This window comes from Cynoglossus semilaevis, chromosome 9, assembly GCF_000523025.1.
Source record: "Cynoglossus semilaevis isolate Cse_v1.0 chromosome 9, Cse_v1.0, whole genome shotgun sequence".
In the NCBI taxonomy this organism is placed as follows: domain Eukaryota; kingdom Metazoa; phylum Chordata; class Actinopteri; order Pleuronectiformes; family Cynoglossidae; genus Cynoglossus; species Cynoglossus semilaevis.
In genome coordinates, this window is record NC_024315.1 from 10552115 (window position 1) to 10577148 (window position 25034).

The 25034-nt window shown below is 37.9% G+C and overlaps 1 protein-coding gene across 1 annotated transcript in view; it reads right to left on the reverse strand.

The window, feature by feature from the left end:
- cntln (centlein, centrosomal protein) overlaps positions 1 to 22530 on the reverse strand; it is a 70510-nt gene extending 47980 nt beyond the window's left edge. The window contains exons 1-9 of the mRNA XM_008317175.3: positions 22229 to 22530; positions 21974 to 22070; positions 18633 to 18721; positions 17225 to 17309; positions 14391 to 14522; positions 13394 to 13561; positions 11389 to 11522; positions 10582 to 10744; positions 10044 to 10259 (exon numbers count right to left, since the gene is read on the reverse strand). Coding sequence (XP_008315397.1) covers positions 10044 to 10259; positions 10582 to 10744; positions 11389 to 11522; positions 13394 to 13561; positions 14391 to 14522; positions 17225 to 17309; positions 18633 to 18721; positions 21974 to 22063 — 1077 coding nt within the window. The 5' untranslated portion in view covers positions 22064 to 22070; positions 22229 to 22530. The remainder of the gene's footprint in view (positions 1 to 10043; positions 10260 to 10581; positions 10745 to 11388; positions 11523 to 13393; positions 13562 to 14390; positions 14523 to 17224; positions 17310 to 18632; positions 18722 to 21973; positions 22071 to 22228) is intronic.
- Positions 22531 to 25034: the final 2504 nt, after the last annotated feature.

Here is a 25034-nt window from a genome sequence, read left to right on the forward strand (position 1 = left end):
ACGTGCAGAATGGGGAGGGAGGAAGTTTACGATACGGCGGTGATCGATAAGAACTCTCCCTTGAAAGTGATATGATAGCTGTTATAACCTTTGTTGTATATTAAAGTTATGAAACTAAAGACCGTAGCACCAGCTGATTTAACAGCAGCCGGAGCTACTGGTGGAAACGCAGAGATGGTTTTGTATCTGTGTGTTTTCTTGCCACAGGAGCTTGAAGTGAAATATTAAAGAGCAGTGGTTTTCAAAGTGGGAGCTGCGGCCATCTGAGGGGCCACCAGTGGGCACTAGAGGGACCTCAGAAAATTGGAGGGAAAAATGCAAAAAAAAAAAAAAACAACTGTAAAGTACACTGTACATGAGAACATGTTCTGTAGGTGTCTGAAAATTATAAAAATGTTAAATTATATATAAATTAGTAAAATAATAGTAGTCAATTATTTAATTAGATCGATCAACACCTGCACTGACACCAACAGACCCACCTTACCCGTCTACCTAGCAAGCACACATTTCAAGGACAGAGACAGTGTTGTCCCTTATCCAACAGAAAATGCATTAAAAAAACATTTATCACAATGATTTACCCACAAATGCCGAGCAAATAAATGTAAGTTTTGTGCTTGTTTGATACAAAGGTTTCTCTTTTCATCACTGGCCCAGACACACTCACATTTGTCTTGATTATATATAAAGTTATTTTATATTTAGTAACCATGATTTACACTCTAGCTGCCTGACATTTGGAAGAGATGAAGCCATTTCACAATCACAAATTAGTTTGAAAAAATGGCTACAGACATAAAGATGTGATTTTTTTTAGTCACTTAGGTACAATGTTCTGATTGATTAATCAGTTTAGCATTCTTTTTGGTTTAAAGGCAAGAGGAGGTAAAAGTAAGAGTTCAGAGTTCATGAGATCAGAGTGAATTGTTGGTAGAGTTGACAGTAAAGTTCCTGTGACAAAGACAGAGACACGGGCAACGGTGTTTGAGAATTTGCCCCGGGGCTATAGTCGACTCCAGCGACCTGATTTGTCCAGCTTTGCTACCAAGCCCGTCTGTCTGCCAACCATGTGTTCTGACTCGGTCTTAATGACTCTGTGTAACTAATTAGCAGATTGATCTGCATATTCCTGATAAGTGGCAGGCCAACTGGCTAAGTGTGTGTGGACATAGGGAAACACAGATGCCAGAAAAGGAATCCAGATCCACCAGAAATGCCCAGAAATCAAAGCTACAATGAACTTTAAAGTATCGACTTCTTCTGAATTATATAAAATATCAAAATAGTTTCATCATTATACATTTGTTTTTTGATTTCTGATAAAAACCAAACAGTGAAACTTGGAGTTCTTATTGTCAGACAGGTTAAAGTGGAAAATGACAACGACACTAACAAATGACTGAGCTCTGCCGCAGATGTTCGCTCTGCTCCAGTTGCCTCCTGTCGGCTGCAGGTCCAGAGAACACATAAGGCCTTCTGTTCGTGTGGAACACTCGTTGTTGTCACATTGTTGGTACTGATCCACCAGAGAGGCCTGAGAGATAAAAATAGAGCGGTGCACAAAGAGAGATGTGCCGTCTTCTTCAGCTCAGCAGCTGCGCGGTGGTCACGACCTGACCTGCACAACACACCCCAGAATGACGTGATAGTGTGATGCAGATGGAGGGCAGAGTCCGTGTGTGTGTTACAAGGATGGTGTGTGTGAGAGGTCTGTGTCTAAAAAGAACGCTGTGTGAGTAAAAACTATTATTTACAGATGATCCAGTGTCACCGGCTGTGTTTTTATTGACCGCCTCCCTCCTTTCAACTCGTCTCCACTCACTTTCTCCATCTCACACAGAGGTCAGCGTTACCAACGGGCCTCTGTATGATCGCACTTGCATGTCATGTGGCTGCCTAAAGCTCTCAGTGCCACGGTGAATAGAAGGTAAACATTGTACACGTGTACTCAGGCCAAGGTACATGTGTGCACATTTGTAGATGGACAAAAAGAAAAAGAGAACTGAACTGAAATATACAGCAAAACTGTAACAATAAAACAATTTACGAACAAAAAACCTGGGAACAAAAACAAAAAAATAATAAAAAAGTATATATATATATATATAACTTTTAACTGCTGAGAAAAAAAGCCCTATGTAAACTATATATGAATATAAATTTTATTAATAATTAATGAATTCATTAACTTTTACTTTGAAATCTAGAAACATTTTAAATGAACTTTTTTTTTAGAAAACATATTCTCACTGGAGCGACTGTTGGCTGTATATGGAACTTTGTACACTTTAGTCACTTATTAGAACTGCTCCTCTCTTCCCCTGGTGGTTTTAGCCTGGTACACTAACAGCTCAGTATTTCTTTTTTTTCTTTTTTACCTTGCACTATTTTGGGTCCTCGTTAAATCAACAAATTGTATGAGAATGAGTTCAGAGATAATTGTCAAAAAAATATAATAGTATTGTCATTATTCTCCCATATATATTTCCCCACTTCATCAAAGTAAAGCTAACTGTTATCAGCACAGTAAATGAAACTCTGGGCCTTAAGTTCTGATCCTATTGTTAAGGTTGTGTTAAGGTTAGGAGCGAACTATGGGAATTTAAAAAATTAAAACAAATTATTAAAAGCATTGATGGATTTTTTGTATGACTTTTTCTAGAATACCATTTCAGGATTTTAAAGACAAATCCAAGATGAGTCAAATTAAATACATTTTGCAAAAACAAAAATAAACTCAATGGTTGATGTTGCATTTTTATATTTAAAATATTGCTACATGAATAAGAGTCTGCAATTAGTGAAACTAATCAGTTCTGTGTCAGAAAAACTATATAATATATGAAATAAAAAAATCATTTTTTGTCACTGCGATGGTTGTTTCAGTAAAACAAGTTACACTCCAGATTTCAGAGACACGTGACATTTTAACAGGCACCGTCTGAACAACAGCAAAGTAAATAGGTGTGTATTTTTGCAGTGGTTACAAAAAACCTTCCATATGGTTCTGATTTCTCTGCTTGTTTCTTTCTGCATAGCCATCAGGTTGGCAGTGTGACGACACTATACGACACAATACTGGCAACTGTTGACGAGGATGATACTGAAACATCCATATAGTTGCCCTGTGTGAAGGTTTGTTGAAACTATTTTAGTCATATGTACCTCAGAAGTCTATCATAACACTGACAACCTCCCAAAAACATCTGGAGCTTTAGCACCTAACTGCACTCAGACTCCCACCTTTCCCTAAACCGCTAAAAAAAATGTGAAATTTAAAAAAAGAAAAAAAAGAAGTTTCACCTACTGCTATAAAATCCACTTCTTTTTTTGTACTATTTTTGAGAACGAGGTGTTCACATGTGTGCTGCATCTGTGAGCCAGGTACTGACCAAAATCACACTGTATGTCATCACCTTTTCCCAACAAGGCCTGATTGCGTTATCAGAAACCTGGCATCTGGGTGTGACCTTGTTAACTGCCAGGATAATCAACTTTAACCAAAAGGGAGGAGAGGGGATGATAAATTATTAGTGAGGAAGATTTTGTTCATGTTTTATTAAATTGGCCTGTCAAACAGGGTTGGTCAAATTATCTAGGGCCTTGTTTATTGGAGGCCAGCCATATTGGCGCATCTGTTACAATTATTTATAATTTCCAGGCAGCCAGGACGACGGGCTGGCTTTTTCGGCATTAGGAACATAAAGCAATTTAGAAATTAACTGAAGTGGGAGTGTCTGAGGTTTTGCTGTTGCTCACTCACAGCCTTCCTGATTCTAATTTAGAATGATGAAAACTAAAAGACAGTTAAGCACAAAAAGTATGGGCAACAAATGATTCATGTCTGTGTGAGCTCAGTGAATGCAAGGCTGAACAAAACAGAGAAGGAAGAAGCAGTGAAAAAAAGAGTACGGGGGAAAAAAAGGCGAGAGGAGGGAAAAAAAACGGTCTTAGTAATTACTGAACACGATTAGGTTCTTGGGGGAACTTGTCTGGCACTCATGGCCCTTGCTGGTGAGGATGCGGCAGGCAGGACCATATGGAGGGAGGCTTGTGATTGTGCTCCCTGAAGCTCGTGACCCGTCTGCTGCCGAGCCCTTGAGCTGAATGTGAAATGAGACTTGCCAGGCCTAATGTTCTACACATGCACCATTTACACCACAAAACAAATCTGATCACTGTTAATTATGGAGCAGCTATAATCAGACGGGGCACCTAAAACACACAAACACAGACACACTCATGCCCACACACACACATGCAGTATAAAAGTAATAATTTTCACCACTAAAAAAAAAAAAAAAACAACTATAAACTATCTCAATGTGATCTTAATTCAAGATAATAATAACATTATGGTAATAATGGTAATAATAATAAAAAATGTAATATTATCTGCACATGTCTATGAAAAAAATCTGGTTTTATTGTAAAGAAGAACTAACAGAAAGACAGTTCAAAAGATGTAGGATGCATAGAGTGAGAGTGTGTGTGTGTGTGTGTGTATACACAGCCTTGAGTCTTCCTACACAGCCTCTCTGACCCAAGTGTATGTATTCAAGCCAGTGAGCGTGTATCTGCATCGGCACATGGCTGTGCTTCATTAATGAGGCGGGCTGTGCTACACAGAGGTTCACATCTAATGAGAGCAGTTGAGCTGGTAAAACACACCACTGGAGTCCATGTCATTAGCATGTTTCTGGCCTCAGACATGGCCCGGTTCCAATATCACACTCAAAAAACTAATGTTGACAAAACTACTTACAGACCACACTCACCAACCTCACACAAATGAGTGGTTGACCAAAAAAAAAAAAAAATGGCCCAGGGATCAAATAAAAAAAATGTGGGATAATAATTCACATCAGGGAGGTTTTATACATTCAGACCAGGAGCAAGTTAAAGAAAAATCTTTTAAAATTCACTTTGCGACAACCTGACAGTTGAGTTGCTCTAGTAAGGAAGTAAAATTAATAAACACTAATTATCCCGATGTTTTTCATCACATCCTCGTAAATTATTATAACGGTGAAGTCTAGAAGAAAAGTGAGACGTAGGTGGGATGATAGTAGATATACACAAATTGAAATCTTTGCTTTGTTCTACTCCAGGTCTCTCTTTGTTGCTGCTGTGAGGACAATGTAACGGTGATCAAATGAATCGTGTTTAAGGATATATTAGATTAATGTACAGTATGTAAGGGTGTATGGACATACTGTATGTTAGATACGTTATTAATACTGAATGTTATACTGATTAATGTACAGTATGTAAGGGTGTATAAAGCGTAAAAAGGTGTAGCTTCCAAGTCAAAATTCCAGTCAAAAGACTGGTCCTACTAGATTAAAATTTAACTTCAGGGTGCATTCACAACCAGCACACTAACTCTGTCCATGTTGAACCATACGTTTCCTACTCATTTATTAGGCACCACAGCAAAAAGTCGATACATCCATGAAGGTGACTTAATTCCTTCTTTAACTATCGTGTTCAAAAAAATCCTCCACTTAATCTGTATGCAACCTGGCAAAATGGAAGGCTTTTCTGTGCATGAGCATAACTAGCCTTAAACCATTTATTTAAAAAAAAGTTTATTTGTTCACATAAATAACAAGCCAGAAGTTGCTTAAAAAACTAGTAGATGCAAAGCCAGTTCTTGTCTTAATGCATTTCCTAATTTGATCTCTTGGCAACCGTTGTTTCTTTGCTTACGGGTTCAATCATAGCAGTGATTCTAATGTGTAATCAGGATTTTGTGATTTGTGCTAAAAGTGGATAAAATCAATGTAAGGTCAGGGCTTAATAAGAAGTCATGTAGTAATGACTGTAATTAAATAGGAGAATAGTGCTTTAAAGAATGAGTAAAAAGCACAGTTTTTTTTAAAAACTTATAACAGTAATGTCTCTGCTCAATTCAAGTGTCGTCGTCAGCCATTAGAATGTCAAAGTGAGTCAGAACAAATAACAATGGGACCTCGGACTTGATACAGCTAAATGGAACACAGCCTTCAAGAAAATCTTTATCTGCACTTGTACTTTTCTGAAATGACATACAAATGTGGCCTAGAGCCACAGTGTGGTAAAAATTTCAGGGATTTTTTTTCTATTTAACTTTTCTTTAGCGTGCATTCTTAATTTTTGATCCTCTATGCAGATGATGAGAATAACTGGGGCTTTGAATAGCTGCCTACACAATTAACAGCTCACCACACATTCACAGATGTGAAGGTTCCAGAAAGCCTGAGGTCAGTTATGGATTTAATGTTGGTCTTTAATCACAGCACAACTCTGGCAGTAGCCAAACTCTGGACTAATCTGATTGCAATGATGCTGCTAGCAAACAAAACATTAATGATTAAGTGTTGCAATTTCATTTGGTCCATGTATATATAAATATACTATAAACATCCCCAAAATGACTTCAGAGCACAAAGGCATAGCAGTTCTTCAGTTCAGTAGAACCCACTGCTCATTTCCTTAGAAAAGTGGTGAAGTCGTGCAGGAAATGGGATTTTGCCGACTTTCCGATGTCTTATGATGCACCTCTATACTTTGACAGGTGCTGGCTTTCACACCTTACATGAATAACAGCCTGGATGGTCTCTTTTCTTTTTGGCACAAGGAACTCATGGAACATCAAAAAGAGCACAAAACATGTTTTCATGGTCTTGCAGTTTACACTAGATGAACTCAAGCTCTAAAAACTGCACATTTCTAGAGCAAACTGATGTATGGCTCAAGATTTACATTATGCATTTACAGGAAGTACTTTTTGATGAAGCAGCAGACTACGTTACGTGACAATGATTACCTTAAGAGCCCATGCTGTTATATATATTAGAGTAACAAAGCATTGTTTTAATACTCTAAATCAAACCACTTTAAGCATTTTTTCCCCGCCTGGACCTTATTCAAAGTCATTACCTACCACTGAATCTTTCACTCTTTTAACTGCTGATGGTGACGGTCTTATTTCCTCTTTACTCTGAGCCTCATCTGAGGTCTTTCTGCACACCACCGTGGAATCAGTGAGAAGACAGACTGAAGTATTTAGTCAGCCATTTCATAGTTGAATTCATGTGCTTCATACACACCACGTGTATGTTGTAACAACATCTAAAAACAAAAAAGGGTTCGGCAAACCTGTGGTTCTGGGGCTGCATGTGGCTCCTTCCGCCCTCTCCTGCAGCTCACTGTGGTTTTGAAAAATAAATATTAAATACCTTATTTAATTTTTTTTGGCCCAGAGTTCAAAGTTCAAATCCCGGTTAGGGCGGTTGGTACCTTCCAGTGGACTCACCACCCGCAGGAAATGTTAGGTACGGTGCAATGTGATTTGGGTGGCGACTGCTGCCCCCGCGACCCGGTAACGGATAAGCGGATGAAAATGGATGGATGGATGGATGGATATTTTTTAGGTGCTGTTGTATCATTAAATGTAAACCTGTTTTATTTTATTTTTGTCCTCTCTAAATACACGTCACAGTGGTCAATGTGTGACACGTCTGTGTGCAACTTTTCAACCCCATGGAACGCCATCCTCAACACTAAAAAGGGAATAAAAAGAAATGTATTTGGAGTCGTGATTATCTTTGGATTCACATTTATATGTGTGCAAGTCACATCCAACATGAAACAAATATTTTAAAAAAATCAAGACGTCAAAAAGGTTCTGTGGCTCCCAGTGTTTTTGTTTCAGTCCAAATGACTGTTAGAATGTCTGAGGTTGCCGACCCCCGATCACAAACATACAGTATCATTGAGCGCCCAAGATAACGAAACTGTTTTCAGTTTAATGGCTACACGTGTATTCTTTGTTCAGACTATTGCAAAGTCCTATTAATTTTCCAATAAAGAATTTAGCTGGCGTAAAGCAGGAGAGAACTGACATGCAGTGTGTGCGCAGCATGAATACATAGACACAATAGGTGTTATTTATTTTACCTACCCTCCGTTATAATCACCCAACCCCCACCCTCCCTGAGAACCACTGTGGGAGGGGTGTTCAAAGCCCTTGCTCTGGTCTATATTCAAATGAGCACTCACTCTTCCCTCTGTGCTCCCGTAGCGATCAGCACTTTGATCACCTCCAACGGTAACTTCCACCCAAACATTTAAAATTAAAATCAAACTGCTTTAACAACCTGAGCATTAGAATTTAACAGGTGTTCGGGAGGAAAGATGTAATAGAATTTGTGATTATGCACTTGGAAACGCACGCCTTTACGCGAACGTGCAGCCATGCAGACATACGCAAACACATGCAAACACTCATACATAAAACCTGTCAGGTGAAGTGAGAGTGGGAAACAGAGCGCTCTCCTGACTGGTATACCTTGGGATACTTGAGATGGATACTTTGATGTGAAAGAAAGTTTAAGGTGGAAGTACAAATCAGCCAGGCAGCAGCTACATGTGTTAGGTAAACAAAGGACGCTGTCGACTCCTACAGCCAACTTTACACTGTGTGAGGTTGGTTTTTTTCATATTCCAAAAGTGAAAAAAAAAACCAACATAATGTTCTGTACATATGAACATATACACATACATGGGCACGTTGGCCTATGCAGACACATGTACACATACACACGAGCTTGCATGTGTGCAGACGAACACAGGCATGCTCTCTCTCTCACACACACACACACACACACACACAGACACACATATTCTCTCAATGTAGTATTAATTACTGAGGGAACACTGCAGAACTGTATTTAATTACTGACTAAATGATGCATTTATACATCAGCGCTGGTTAAATTAACGGGGTTAAGTGAGACAGGGCGATTGCAACACACTTAACATATGTGTTGATAACTTTTTCCTTGCATAATCCGGGGACAGCAGAGGCAGGAAATACCAAACGATTAAATTAAGCCGTTACAGTTACGGAAATAAGAGGAAAATGTCAAATAAATAAATAAAATAATGTATCTGCAGCAGGACAAAGAAAAGGACAAAGACAGCCATAGTACTCAGAGGGTACTTGGAAATTTAGGACAAAACTGCTATACTGGTTTTGGTAGTACCTCAGTTCAAGTCAACTTAAGATGAGACTAAATCTGACTGTTAAAACCAGTTAACATGTGGGATGCTCTACGTCCAAATACTGTTGGTTGGTCTTAGGTCGTCTAGGAGTCTGGTAATGGTGAACATCACTACAGGGGGTCAACGGTTTACAACCTTGTCGATCTATGACTGGATTTTTCTGGATACATTTCTCTCTCTCATAAATGTATTAAGAAAGTCTTGTTCCATCATTCCAACGTAGAGCGTTTTTTATTACAGACCACACTCCAATGCTGATCTAATTAGGCTGCAGAAGACTGTTGGAGTTCATACCTGAAAATATCCTCCACTAGTTCTTTGACACGCTGTGGTCCAAAACTCAACCATTACCATGTTGTTAGAGGTTATTAAAAGGGCACTTTAGCTGTGACTGCACCATTAAATTTGTACCACAAACCAAAGGTCCAAGGGGTGACACTTCCAAGGTAATGAGCTAAAGCACCTCCTCAAAACTCCCACAGACTGAGAGATGAAAACTATAACTCAAACAGCATCTTTAAGAACTTCACTGACTCCCAATCACCTCCCCTCAACTCATTTCTGCCATGACTGTAGTGCATTAAAAGGACTTCCAGGTACTTGGGTTAGAGGAGAAAGGAGAGATAAACTAAGAAAGTCTGTGCGTTAATGTGTGCCTGGGACTGTAAACGAGAGGAGATCAGACAGCTGACATGAAAGACTACAGCTGAGGTGGATGGGAAGATCAAGGGTGAGCTAGAGCGATATCAAGAGAGTGATTTTCAGTTAAAGAGCACCACCACAGGCAATGGTGAGGCCTCACCAGCTGTTGCTGAGCTTACTAATCCATCGGATTTTTTGAAGTTTCTACAGTACAGGAAAATTAGAGATCAACTCCAGGCAGGTGATTGACATACACCTATGTGTGTGTGTGCGTTATGTCAGAGGTAAAGGAAAAGAAATGCACTAATAATTTGGGAGTGGACCGTAAAAAGTAACAGGATGCTTACTTTCAAGTTGGTTTGTCTATTTCTTGATGAACATCGGGTTGTTTCCTGCACCGGTTGCTCCTTTTGCTCCTGCTGTGTCTGTTGAAGCTGGGCCTGGAGTTGAAGAATGTGTTGGTCCCTTTCTGCCAGCTGGACACCCAGTTCCTGATGTCTCTGACGGAGGCTGGCCTCACTAGAAATGAGGGACTGGTAGCACTGGCTCAACTCGGTGTACAGCTGACAGTAAAACAGTGCAATAAAGTGTGAGGGTAAATAAGAGGTAAGTTTGTTGCTTAGAAGGCAGTAAATGGTGATCAAATATACAGAAAACTCTTTTTTCATAGAGGTCCCTACATGAAAAAGAATGTGTGTCAACGAAAAGGAGCCAAAACATAAAGTAAATAAAACAAATGTTGACTGCCATGTCCACTTTCTTAAAGGCAGCTTAAGAGTCATGTGACAGAAACCAGGATATAATGAGAAAATAAGTTTCACTAAAGTCAACGGTCATGTAGTTATTGATAGCAGGTACAATGTGTCCATCTGTATGTGCCAGTACCTTCTGATAGGAAGTGGTGTCAGCGGTATGTGCCTCCTCCGTGTTCCTCAGGACTCTCTGTGTGTCCAGGTTAAGTCCTTCCAGTTGCCTGATCAGTTGACTCTGTTCTGCTGCGTGCTCAGTGCTCTGCTTGTAGAGCTTCTGCACTTCTGCAAACTCATGACTGCATGCAAACACATCATAAAAATGAGACTGCATGTGAATCTAACAAAAAAGAAAATGTATCAGAACATTTTAAAGCGTAAACAGGGTTAAATCCATGTCCAAACAGTAAACACAGCATAAAAAAACTAAATATAATAATATAAAAATGATAGCTGTACATACATAAAATCCTTCAAATAAAGTAACATTCAGTAAATCTGATTTAGAATCTGGTTCATTTCTGTTTTGTGTTTCATTGAACGATGGAAGACCAAAACCTTGAGAAAGCTTTTCCAGACCCTGCGTGACTGACATGTTAGAGGGCTTCTGGCATTAAAATGGAAACGTAGTTAAAAAGGTTGAGATTACCACTAAGGCTGCTGAGGTTCTTACTGTTTTCATATCGACTAAAGCTTAGTCAAAGCCCTCTGTTTCCTTTTCCTCCCTTCTTTCAAAGTACATCCACAATGCACGGCTTATCAAATGGCTTTGTGTGAGCCGCAGTGAAAAAAAACTGTCACCATCACGCCTCAAGTGGTGATGCAATGGAGCAGTTGCAGTTGTCGTACAGGTAATGTATTTATCTCCATCAACATCCATCACCAGGACAAAGTAAAAAAAAAACTTTTAGTATTTACATGATGCTAAAATGTTAAAGCTCACCCCAGTTGAGTGAGCCGTCTCTCTGCTGTTGCCACCTCCTTCTCTTTGGAAGAAAGTTGACCTTCCAGACTACTACTGTATCTCTGCAGGTTAAACAGCTCCACTCCAGCTTTACGTAGCTCCTCCTCCAGCTCCTGGAAAAACAAATATCTGATTTGGTAAAAAGTTGTTGGAGTTAAACTATATAATGCTTAAAATATAAATGCTTAATTAAGCTGTACTTGGATGATTGGTTATGTGAGGATGTTGGTTGATTACCTTGACACCTTAAAGGCCGAAAATTTAATAAAATAACATTAAAATCATATTTTTGTCTAACATTATTATTTGATGTTCATTGTGTTTATATTTTTAGACAATATTTTGCCTTTGGAGTCTATTCATAGGCTGGATTGGATAGCTTGGTGGGCCACCAGTTGGTAATCACGGGGTCATTAGTAAATGAGACACTTCATTCATTTCATTTCACATAGAGCGTCTTAAGTTTAAAACTTCAATTAACACAAACTTGTACTACACTCCAAGCACTGTCAAAACACTAAGAAGTACATGGCAGCACCGTGTGTGAAGAGACGAGCTGCAGACACTGACATGAGGCTGCAGCTGTTTCTGCCACTGCAGTATGTAGTAGGTGTAAACAAGGTGTTTGACAGCTTTTGACTAATAAGACGAAGGCGTTCTTACAGGGCAAATAGTTTGGGATCCAAATTAAGTCCCCATGCCAAAGCATTTTACGTTTAATTAAAAGCAGTGTTTTAACAGGATTAGAATTTACCATGAAATTGTTATTAGGCGAGAGTAATGTGCTCTAACACTGCATAAAACAACAATTATGTTTGTTCTGGAGAAGAAAATTAAATCAAACAAACCACAAAATATTTAAGTTTTGATTACCATTCAGCTTGGACGCATTTGGTTATTATTTTAAGCAACAAAGCAATTACTTACTAAGAAGCTCATCACATTAGTTTATGATATATTACCTGTAGGGTCTTTACACTGTCAGGTATTTTTTCCTCATTAACGGGATCCTGATCTTAAACAAATAATTGTGCAGTGTTTTTCAACTTTAGGGTTAAATTTAAATAGGGTTACCTAGTAATTTATGAAACAAATGACTGATAAAATATTGTGAGGACAGCCTCGCAAAACAGTACATTTACAATAAAATGTGACTTTGTGAACAAATCTTGTGACTCTGTATTTACAATACGGTATAACAAACTAAAACTAGACAAAGTACTAGGTGCTAAGCCAAAAAAAGGTTGGGAACCACTGTAATAATGAATCCTAACTTTCCCATTAACATTTAATTTGCTGTATTTTATGATTCACTCCATGATATATCCTTGTTGTATCAAACAAATTAACAAGGGGTTCCAGTTCAGACCTTACTTTTCGATCTCCATCTTTCAAATAATTGTAGAATACTAAAAATTAGAAACAGGTGGGGTGTCTTTGATGAACGTGCAGACGGCAGGAGTTGCTCGTCTACCCTGAGTTAGTGTCTGGACTTCCACAACACTTGCTCTTTGGTTACATTTGACTTGGCAAGCAATTTGTTGTATCATTAGTGCATAAGCACAGACAGAGTGTGAGTTGCTCATGAAAGTCCAGCATCCTGAGACTGGGGTAGTGAATGGAGGATAAACAGCAGAAGGACAGTTAGCAGACTGATTTTATTTATACTAATGTTGGAAACATCATGCTTGTTAGCAAGTACTTCTCAATGGCTAATCACTAACTGCCCATGTGGGTTAAACCGTCTTGTTTAAGTAATACAAATATCAGTAGTATTGTACAGATTGTCGTTCTCCTTCCATTAGTAAAGACTTTCTTACCACAAATATACCATTTTATACACATATTCAGGTCACAAATGATCAAAGTGGGCAGAAAAACAAAAGATGGCCTTTTCACAAATGATCAAAGTGGGCAGAAAAAAGATGGCCTTCAACTTTGTGTTTAGTTGTTACATAATGGACATGTTTTCCTTTGTCCATACCTTGACTTTAAGCTGTGCAGAATCCTTCTGGTCTCTTTGGCTTTTGGCCTGTCTCTCGTTCTCCCCTAGGTCAGCTTGCAGGGTGGCACAGCGGGAGGTTAATCCCTCTATTTCCTTCCTCATAGCCTGCAATGCCTGTCGCTCATCCTCTTCTTTCTTCCTACACTCCTGGATTGGGAAGGTGTGTGTGTATAAAGAGAACAATGACAGGTCATGAGGGCCATAAAACAACAGTGATCAAAAAGAGAGAAACAGAGAAACCTGCGACTCAAGCTGAGAAAATAATAAAAAAGAAAGCGTGAAGCAAAAAAGTGAAGCAACCAACGGGGCCGAGGCTGAAATGAATACGTAAACAGTGAATCTGCTGTGCTGCAGGAAACCCCTGCTTGGATTGTTGATTGGCAAGGTCACCGGTTCTGTACGACAGGGCCCATGTGGCCTGATGTTGGTTCATTTGGACAGAGGTGTGCTGCGAGAGCCGGACTCATGCAGATACACGGGCCAGTCTGTCGACTCTAATGACAAGCCTCTAATGAGAATGCTGGTTGCTAGAGGACCCATTACACCGAGGGCAAGTCTTCTTTGATGCTGTCCCCCACGATTTCTCGCCATGAAACCTCACCAAAACTGTATAAGGAACTGTATAAGGACCCTTCCTTTATCAATTAATCATAGCTCGGTCCCAACTAAGCATAATTAGGGATAAGGCACACCATCACATGCAACCTCCCTCCACTGAAGTGGTCATTAAGTATTTATCTTAACCTAACTTACAAGCTTGCACTTCCATCTCCTTCTTTTCTTTTCTTACACACTTTCTTACTGTGAAGTATTTTTGAGAGTCGGGATAAAAAAAAAAAGAAATACAGGGAGGTTGAAAAGCAAAAGGAAAAAAAGGCCTATGCTATTGTCCTGACTATGGTTTTGCGTTCAGCGCTACAGAAACAAGCTCTTCTAAATCTGATTAAGAGTACCTCAGAGTATATGCTGCACAAACCATAAGTTGATGATCCTTCTCTGCCAGTTGCACACGCAGAGCTGTCAGGTCCTGCATTGTTGAACTGTCCTCACTTACTGCCATCTTCTTTTGCAGAAAGCTGTTTATCTCTTCCTGCTGCTGTTTCATTCTCTGTTTAAAAAGAAAAAAAAAATACACAGTGGCAGATTACATTATGTCATAACCTTTAAAGTTTTAATTTAGATTTTAAGCTAAAATAAATAAATAAATAAATAATAATAATAGAGAACCAACATAGAAAAGCATATTAAAATAATCTCCAGAAAAAGTGCTTGGTTCCTAGGTACAAATAAAATGTGTGAGTAAAATAAAACCTGTCCTATTGTAAAACACTTTTTTCATAACAAAGAGACAAAACAAAGTACAAAAATAAAACCTGTCCTATTGTAAAACAATTTTTTCATAACAACTAAGAGACAAAACAAAGTACGTGTGTTTTTACAAACTAACAGATTTAATTTGTTCAGCAAAACATGATTATCATCCATCAGTAATTGCTTAAACGCAACCTTTACAGGATATGTCTTAAAGGCATTGTTGGTGTCATTTTTGTCGTTAGACGTAAATGTACTTTGCCAAAGAAATTTTATTTTAGATTAAGATTTTATGAAAGAGTATTAACATATTTTAATGGAAACAATGAATGTATTTCTTGCAAATACTACAACAATACAGTACATACCCAGTTATCTGATTTAAAGATGACTACATTTCTTTGAGAAGATAACAGTATTTTAATGACTATTATTTTCAATGTCAGTAAACACTGATTTTGTGTTCTTGGCAGTCTTGTGGTCACAGGAGCAGAGAACTGGCCTCCTAACACGGTGTGAGCTGGGCTTGGGCATTGGCCGGTAATCCACAGCCTTCTGTGGGTCCACCCTTCTTCCAAATAGCACTGTGCTACGGGAGGCAGTTAATTGCCGTGTTCAGGAAAATCACTCAAATATATCTAGATAGTGGATTTAGCTTTCCTCGCCTCCTCTTGCTGGTTGTGCTAAGACCAAAGGGGCTTTAATAGAGATTTATCCGGGAGAGCAGACAATAAATTCAAACTTTGATAATGAGGTGGGCAAGAACAACGTTAAATCCACTTAAGCTAAATAGATAGGAAAAGAAAAAAGGGGGTTATGGCAAGTAAAAATGTCTAGGAGATAAAGATTAGCATTGAATTTTTTAAAATGAAAGCTAATTATGTCACAGAAATGAAGAGAAGCAGCCAGGGAAATGTACAGACATTTTACAGACATAATGATGGAGTGGGAATCCAGTGTGGACTAAGCAGCAGAAGCTTAATTATTTTTGCTCGAAACACAAATGATATGATTATGACATATACACGCTGCAGCTGCAGTGAATGTGTGTGTGTGTGGGGGGGGCATTTTATAATTTATCTGGGGGGGGTCCTTTAAAATGTCATTTTATAATTTATCACATTGTTTTTTGCCTGGAGAAGTTGCACTGGGGGAAAAAATGTATGTGGACAGCAGTACGGTGTGCAGTCTGAGGGACTGATGGGTTTTGGGTTACAACATGAGTGAAGCTAAATCTCAATGGACCATAATTAATGCATACTCATTCACAATAATTGGCAAGCGCAGGGGTCAGGGAAATGGGAAAAGGTGGCGTAAAGGTGCAAAACAGAAATGAAGGCCAGAGGACAGAATATGCAGTACATGTATATAAATCAAAATATTGATAAAGGATGAACAAAGAAACTGTAAGGAACAGACCTACAAATGTAATGGGAACTTTAAAGAGGAGGCAAGGTGTTGAATGACTGAAGGTATTAGCCTAACAGCAGTGAGACCTGCTGTGATGTAGTTGTGTTGTGTAAAAGACTAGAGGCTGAGTTGGAATTGTTGATATGTTTTTTATATTATGTTATTGACATAACTGATACAGTTTTCCTGTACTGTAGCAGTATGTATTTAGTGGAAATAATAAAAAAAGTTAAATTTTGTCCAAAACCAAATATATGTTGTACATGATGTGTATGATAATATGGTCGCATTAGTTATAGCCATCCTGCCAACTGCAGCAGTCCTATTTACGCTGCAATGACAGGGAGATGTGTATTTAAGTCAGCTGCTGTATCAATAACATGATGGTCGCAAATCAAAACTGACACAAGGAGATTCAAAGAACACATTACAGGAGGATAATTCCACAGTTCATAAGAGACCCTGCACTTATGGGGCGTTGAATAGGCAGCAGTAATAATAAGGGTGTTTGGTTTTTATTAGCCAAACAGGCACTTTGTCACATATGAGCACCTATTGCTGCTGCTGCTGTTTTGACTGGAACGTTGTTAGATGGCTGTAAAGCACAGCATGAAAAAGACAGTGGCAAGTTGATGACTACATTACAGGCAGTCTCATTAGGAATGTACATGATTCAGGATGAGCGACACTAATGAAGGGGACTGACAGATGCTTCAGTGAAGAGAAGATGATTTGAAGTAAATTACATTAGTGATGTCATTATTACCCATCATACCATCCAGAAATATTTCTCGAGGGGCGGCTCAAAGGGAGCAGCAAAAAGTGTTGAAACCTTAATCAACACGTAATGATACTTGTAAAAAGAAATCCGTACCGAGTCTGTTTTTAAGATTCTTGTGGCGTTTAAAACGAGCCCAGACTGATTTTGTAAAATCAGTGAAGTCCAAGCAAGAAACTTCTAGAAATTATTTTTTACGCTGCTGACTAATTCTAATTTTTAGAAAAAAGTTGTCCAAAACTTGTGTCAAGCCATCTCTACTTTCTATCAATACAAATACTTGATACATCCTGGACCATGCAGTACTCTACCTGCTCCAGCTCCTGTATTCTGTGGTCCTTGATCTGTAGAATCTCCAACACCTTTCGATCCTTAATCTCAGCTTTGTGTTTCTCACTAGAGGCACAAGGAAAGAAACAATATAGTGTGTTAAACCTTGGTTAAGATGAATCTCCTAATGTTAGGTCATGTTTATGAATACAATGTACATAAAATACAAAAAATATATCTTCAGTCTAGATCCATATATGGAGTCAAATCTATTGACATTTATTTATTTCAATGTGACTGAAAAAACATAAGTTGTAAAATTTAAAATAGTCACCCAAAATTTAAAAAAAAAAGTTTCTCTTATCTCCACCATAAGATGTTGATAAAACACCTACAATCACATCTGACAGTTTTCTTAAGAACTGGTAATAATAAGGAAAATGTCCATATTACTAAAATTAATTTATATAAAAAAAGAAGAAAAAAAAGAAAAAAAAGAAGTCATAACTTAAGGACCTGTTTTAACCACTCAAGGCCAAGAGGGGGCTCTACATTCTCTTCAGTCTCCACTTGTTCTTCCTACAACCCTTTTCTTTGAGTTTTTCTTTTTTTTCTCCTCTCAGGTAGATACTGAAATAAGTATCTGTTCTCCCTGGAGAAGTTGAAACACAGGCCAGCCCGGCATCATCTCCTACTATATGGGCCATGTTCCCCATGTCCTGAGCGACCAAGCAATCACTTTACAAGGTCCACAGAGGTAGGAGAGGGGGGAATAAATGGAGAGTCCCGGTAGGCACTGGTGCTAGACTTGAGTCAACATAATTACCATGTCAATATTCTTCTGTGCATCAGCTGATACAATAGAATACACGTGCACACTCTGGAAGCATGTTTCTCTAACAGTCTCAGCAGAGGAACCGGCTTTGAATGGTTTCCTAAGAGACCATAATGAACTGAAGAGGGTGTAGTGTTGGAATTGTCTGCACAGGTACACTGCACATTACCATAAAAACTGGGTGGGAAAAGAATAAAATGAAATGTAACATGGAGAAATTTTATTAATGCATTTAAATTTATCCTTGAATACTCCATCCAAAAATGTGCACTGTGGAAACATTTAACTTTTTAATTTTTACGTAAAATGCCAAAGAGTTTATACACAATCTTTGAAAAGTTTTCACAGAAGTACTTAAATTGCCTAAAATAAAAGATGTGGAGGATGATTTTTTTTTTTTTTCCATTAAGAGCACTTCTATGGTTGAACCACTAGACCGGGGATAAGAAGGCTTAAAGCAGCATCTGCACAAGATCTTGTGGTAACCCCCAGAAGAATGTCCAGGGTGCCCTAAACAACCTTTAAACCACTTTCACACATATTCCTTTGCACTTATGTGATAAAAGAGTTTTCGGTGGCTGAGCTTTTCAGGTAGCAAAATGTAATCTACTCACCGCTCAACCACCAAACTGACAGCCTGGGTCAAGTCCGGATTTGCCACTTGCAGGCGTTTCCATAGGGACCACACAAACTCTTTGTCTGCCTGTTGAAGTAAATGATACAATGAGTCAACAACTGGGTTTCTTAATTGAGATAAAAAAATATTTTAAATAATTTAATACATATATATTTAATAAATATATTTCACTGGTTTCTTAATTGAGATAAAAAAATAATTTAATACATATATGTTTAATAAATATATTTCATATATATACAAAGAGTGTAGCAGTGTATGAGCAAAGCCACAGAATATCTTAGCTTTTCTCATCAAAAGACAAAAATTAAACATGATGCTGCATGGCATTAGCATACGAGGGAAGCAGTAGCCTATAAATAATTGAACCATCTTCTACAAAACATTTTTTGATCTGGACTGCCCTCTCTAATCATGAGCTCCTTAAACCGGTATCTTCATGACTGAGATGTGACCTTCGACTCAAGGGGAGCAAACATTGACACTTGTCATTATGCACAATTTATGAGTGGAGAGTGCTGGGATCCAAATCAAAACACAGCAGCGCTGCTAGCATTTCTTTATTAATCAATTTCCTCTGCAGACATGTTTTGCACTACATCTTAAAAAGGAACCAACCCCAAAGAAAATTAAAGATGATGACAGTGTCACCTTCAAGTAAAAAAAGAAGAAATCCAGTCTGGCCCTGACACATCGACAATTCAAATGGATCTCACTAGTTGAAATATTTTCAAGTTAGATTACATTTAATGAGGCACATGGAAAGAAAACAAAAAATCTGACAAACAGAATTATATGAAATTGACTTAATATGAAATTATCTAATAAGGGGCAGTAGTGGCTTGGTGGTTGAGGAAGCAAACGTGTTGCAAGTTCAAACCCACCATCCACCAGGTTCCACTGAGGTGCACTTAGCAAGGCACTGTTCTCCAACATGTACTCAGCTTGAGCTGCCCACTGCTCACTAACATGATAGGTTAAAGGCAATGACAATAAATCACTTTTACTTTCACTAAACTATGTTGACCCCATCATAAGATAAAAGTCATCCCTCTCACTGAAAACTAGTGGTCTCCAATTAGTATATGAATTTTAACAACGCTTTTCAAAGTGTCTGATCAATTATTTACTAAACATGGCTGAGGCAGACCTTGATAAAACCATGAGTTGAACATATAATATGGAAGATGTGTCGACATCTGACTCTGAATGCATCTGTATGTAGGCACGCATGCCTGTATACGAGGTGGGAGTAGGGCAAAAGGGCGATCAGGATCATTTCAACCGTCCTTTGAAGCTAACGATGAAATTAAGCAGCATGGTGTCTTGAAATAGGTGTTCCGTCTCTTTCTAGCCATTGGCTGTCATTAGCCAATCCACTGACGAATGTTCAGTCAGAACTCTCATCAAAAGAGATGCTGCTTAAGAAGCATTGAATATGTGTTTGATGATGCCTGAATTATTCATTTTGAGCCTACACTCTGAACACCACGGAGTAACCGTGGCAAGGAGAAGTGGAGAAATTCTGACAGATATTAATTATATTAGCCTGATCTTGTAGGAACGTTTGCTCTCCGACAGTTGAGACCGTTTGTGGTTAATGGCTGTCCTGAAGTAAATCTTGCCTGAGACTTAGCACATCAATGGCATTCTAATGTCACTGCTTAAATGGTACACTGCACATGTAAAGATCCTTACTGGAAAGACAGAATAACTGATGTTCTGTTCCAGAGAGGACCACCAAGTACGGTCTTCATGTCAGCTTTTTGCACAGCAACAGAAGCCGTCAGGGTGAGACGTTTTTAAAAGGAAACATTTGGGCCTGTGAGGTGGGATAACATTTTTTTTTCTTAAGAGTTACAGTGACACAGATGAAGGTCACTAAAATAAATGGATAAATAAATAATGTATTGAATTATGACAACATTACATTTAATCTACAGGGAATAAAAGTCAATTATTAAGTGCAATATTATGCACAAAGAACAAAGAATGTTCAAAATTGCAACCATGTGTGTATGTGTGTGTATAAACATTTTAAAGCCAATAGTGTCAACATGATTTGACAGAATAGTGTGTCATCTGTAATTGTTTTCATTAATAAATTCTCAAAGTCAAACAAATATATTTTAAGTTACTGGGAGAATCATTCAGTGGTTCATAGTTTTTTTACTTGATGCCCCAAAACTGGTTGATCTAAATATAAACAGTTCACAAATGTTGTTAAATTCAAACAGCACAGTGTAAAAGTGTAAAAGATAATCCAAATATTAAAGTGTTCTGACCCCTGAAGCCACAGGTGTTTTTTCTGTAGTTTCTGCAAACACAGAACACTACATGCAGATTCCAGCAGCATGACAGAAAGTTAATATGTTCACATTGTTCACAAAAGAAAAAGGAAAACACAACTAAATGTCACAGCTGCTACTAACCTGTACATATGTAAATATGTGTCCTGTTCTATTTAGACATGCTATTAGGCACCACCTGGTGGTGAATATGCAAACACAGCCTCCCTTACATACAGTACTGGCTTCCAGAGTGAAGATGAAAGGTTCTCATATTTGCTCATAAGCACTCCCTGTATATCCATTTATATTTATCTGAACCAATAAAAAATAAAAAGGGGGTTTATTCAAATAGGAGATATAATTGCTGCACATTATTTATTGTGTTTGTTTTCTGTTTACAAAAAGACTCAATTACATTCATATAATTGTAGGGAGAGGAAATAATTAAAATATTTCACAAGGATCTGTATGCAGCTAATAAAAAAAATGTTAATTTCTTGTGTCAGAAAAGTGAAGGAGAGAAATATTAGTAGAAAAATCAGGTTTAGATAAAGAACTTCATCAACCAAATTAAATCCTATTTTTATATATGAGATAATACTCAAGGTTTTTGCAGATAAAGAAAAAAATGTCATAAAAGTAATTTCTTTTTTAAAATCACTTTAAAACGGGAGTATTTATTCTGAAGCTTGAAGACAGTTAACATGAATGAATGTGCTGACAGATCATTTACATAGCAGCACAGGGTTTATATAGCTCTATGACATATTTTCAATTAAAAATATATTTTTTTTCAAGTTAATATATATTTACTGGTGCAATGTCTGTAAAAAACATTTTAAAAATAATTATTACAAAGGTCTGTTTGTGGTGCAGTTGCTGTACAGTGCTTCACTTAATATTTGTCCATCAAATCGTTTGGTCATGGAATACATAACAAGAAAGTCATAGTGTACAGGCGGAGCAGGTGGATATAAAACGCATACTACAACCAGACAAAGCAAAACAGCGACGAGTGTGTGCTTACCTGACATTGCATCAACTCGTCTGATAAACTCTTCACTTGCTCCTGTAAACCAAGGACCCGGCTGTCGTTGTCACTGTCTTTGAACGACATTGCAAGGCTGAAAGTAAAGCAAAACTAAATGTAACTACACTTGAACGCATCATATGATGTCAAACTAATACAACTATTTACAAGGATTACGGTAAGCAGACTCAGACCAAACAACGAATTAGTGGAAAGTTTCCTTGATAAACGAACACACTATAACTCTATTACCTGTTTTAGCTGCTGAAGAAACACAATGTTATGCCAAACGATGCAACTAGAAGAGAACGCCGCATATGCTAACTTTGCTAACTTTAGCCACCTAACAAACATTTATTCTGTCATTTCCTATTTGCTGTACAGTGCCTCGTCCTTGTGTCGAACAACTTCATGACATTCTTCTTATACAACGCATAACAACCCAATGTTACCGGATCGTTCAACAATATATATTTAAATAAAGACAGAACAGATTTTGCTAGTGGACATACACTGTTGTCAATAACTACCCGTTTCCTGTTTTAAACAGGCCCGCTGTTTTCACTTTGACGTCATTTCACGACAGGAAGTGCTTCTTTACGGCACTTTCATTCCCAGTTATTTTTCACATCAGAATAAATCTTTCTGTTTTGAAATTGGAACCACGGAGACTATTTTATACCTGAGAAAATTAAGTGTACCATTGATTTATTTAAATGTAATGGAAGAAACTTAAAATAACCTTGATCACTTTGTTTCATTTTAATAAACTAAATAGATTTGTTGAATAGTCCTCAACTCTGAATAGTCCTTCAACTCTCCCTTGAAGTTAAGATATGCTTAAAATTAATCCTACACAACTTTAATCTTGACACTGTGTCACATTTAGCTGTGTAAAACATTCAAAGCAGGTTAGTTGCAATTTTTCAGTACTGGACAATAGGGGTTATGGATTATAATGGATAATAAAACTCATACATGAAAATAAAAACTTGAGTTTAAATAAATAATTACTCTTTACTACAAGATGAACAGTAATGACTTGAATCCAAGGACTCCATGAAGACATTTATTAAATTAAACTCTTGCTTATTTTTCTTGACATTTTTTTCATATTAAGAATTCCATCATTTGGATCATACGATCATACATAAAGACAAGTTTCTGCTCCAGAATTACACACAACAAAAATCAATATTTTTATCATATGTAGGAATTTACTGACATATTAATGATTAATCATGATTAAACCAGAGCTGGCTTGGGGTTTTAATCCTTTGATAACCTTAATCTTCTTTGTTTTAGGCAATCAATGTTATATTGATTGTGTATTGAAATTGTTTTTTAAAATAAATACTAAACGTTTTAAAGCTATCAGGAACAATTTAATGGCGTGGATGATGATGTAGAGCTGACTTTGCCTTTATTTAATATGTTTATCCCAAAAACGTGATAACTTATTACAAAAGGGATTTAAGAGCTTGATAGATGGACAGAAAAATAAACAAAAAAGTATATATCATTTGACATCTGTTATGCTGATGAGACAAGTCCACACAGTGTGGCTGATGTACTTAAATGTCCAGCCAGATCTGGAGTAGAGGGTAGAGCAGAGAGATGAAGAAATATTAGGACTGGCACTCTGTTGCGGTCAAACAAATGTTGGTTCTTCTGTCCATTGGCTCTCTTTTTATATCTGTCTCTCAAACACACACATACATACACACAAACCCACACCCACACACAGACTCACAGAAAAGAGAAAGATGGGCAAACAAAAATGTCCAAGTATGATTAAGTTGTTTTCCTCTGTTTCTTGTTCTGACACAAACCTTAATGACATTCTAAAAAATCTAAAGCAAGAAAGCAAGAGGGAAAACAAGTCTCAACATTAAATTGCTGATCCTGGTGAGGTGGATGTAGATAGCACCAGTCTGAGCAGTCTGCTGCTTTCTTTTCACGTTCTTTGCTGTGAATTTTTAAAAGACTCTGACATGACTCTGGTATTTGAAGCTTCTCTCCCTCCGTAGACCTGCTGAAGTCTCTGACGCTGCTCTCGAGCTGATTCCTTGGTAAGGCCCTGATGTTGCAGAGCAGTTTGTTCAGCCTGCTTTGATTCCTGCAACACATAGGAACCACATTTTCCAAATGAAGGAGAGAGGAAATCATTATAATTAAATTGTTCTCATGCTTATAAAGTTTTCACATCAAGGATAGGTTGTTGGGTTTCTTTTTAAGTCTCAGGCATGTCCTGTGGTACAGTGGGTGTTGTCTCTTTTTCTTTTTTCACTTTGGATTACAGCAGGTATGCTAAAGTGCTGCCGATTGACAGAGGATGCTGGGACCTACTGTATTCTTTGGCTGGCCTTATTTGCCCTTGCGTCAATTGCTGAATCAGTCAGTCACTATTATGTATTCAGTAGCCAAACAATTAACACTCATCACTCACACTCAACACTCATTTCTAAAGAAGCAATCAGGCAAATGTTTAAATACTGTATATTCACAATTCCAATGACACAAATGCAACACATTGTAATGGAAACTCTGCCAGCAGTTGCAACTCAGTAGGATAAGGACATAAGAGGTCCATTGTTACCCCAACTCTAAGTCCTAGTCTTCAATTTGTTTCGTTGATAAATAAAGATACTCATCAAAGAGCAATAATAAGACAGTCCATGTTCAGATTGAGGATTCTCACTTTAACTTTGTAATGAACCTGACTTGTTACTTGTATTATTACTAGGGGTGGCTCAGAGATCGAACTCTTTCATGTTCAATACTGCAGTATATGCTGATACGAATATCAATCTGATATCTTCCTTTCTCCTCCAGCATGTCACAACTGAGCCTGGTATTGAAGACTAGGTGACAAATCTCTCTCGCTGTTAAGGTTGGTATCCTACGACTAGGCCACTTTAGCTACCACCTTAAATTGTCTAACGGGGTTTAAACACAATACCCCACTCCCTGTATCCCTGGAATCTCCCCTCACTCAGACATGATGCAGTGAATGTAAACACTACATTAGCAAATCGAATCAGATCCTTATTTAATC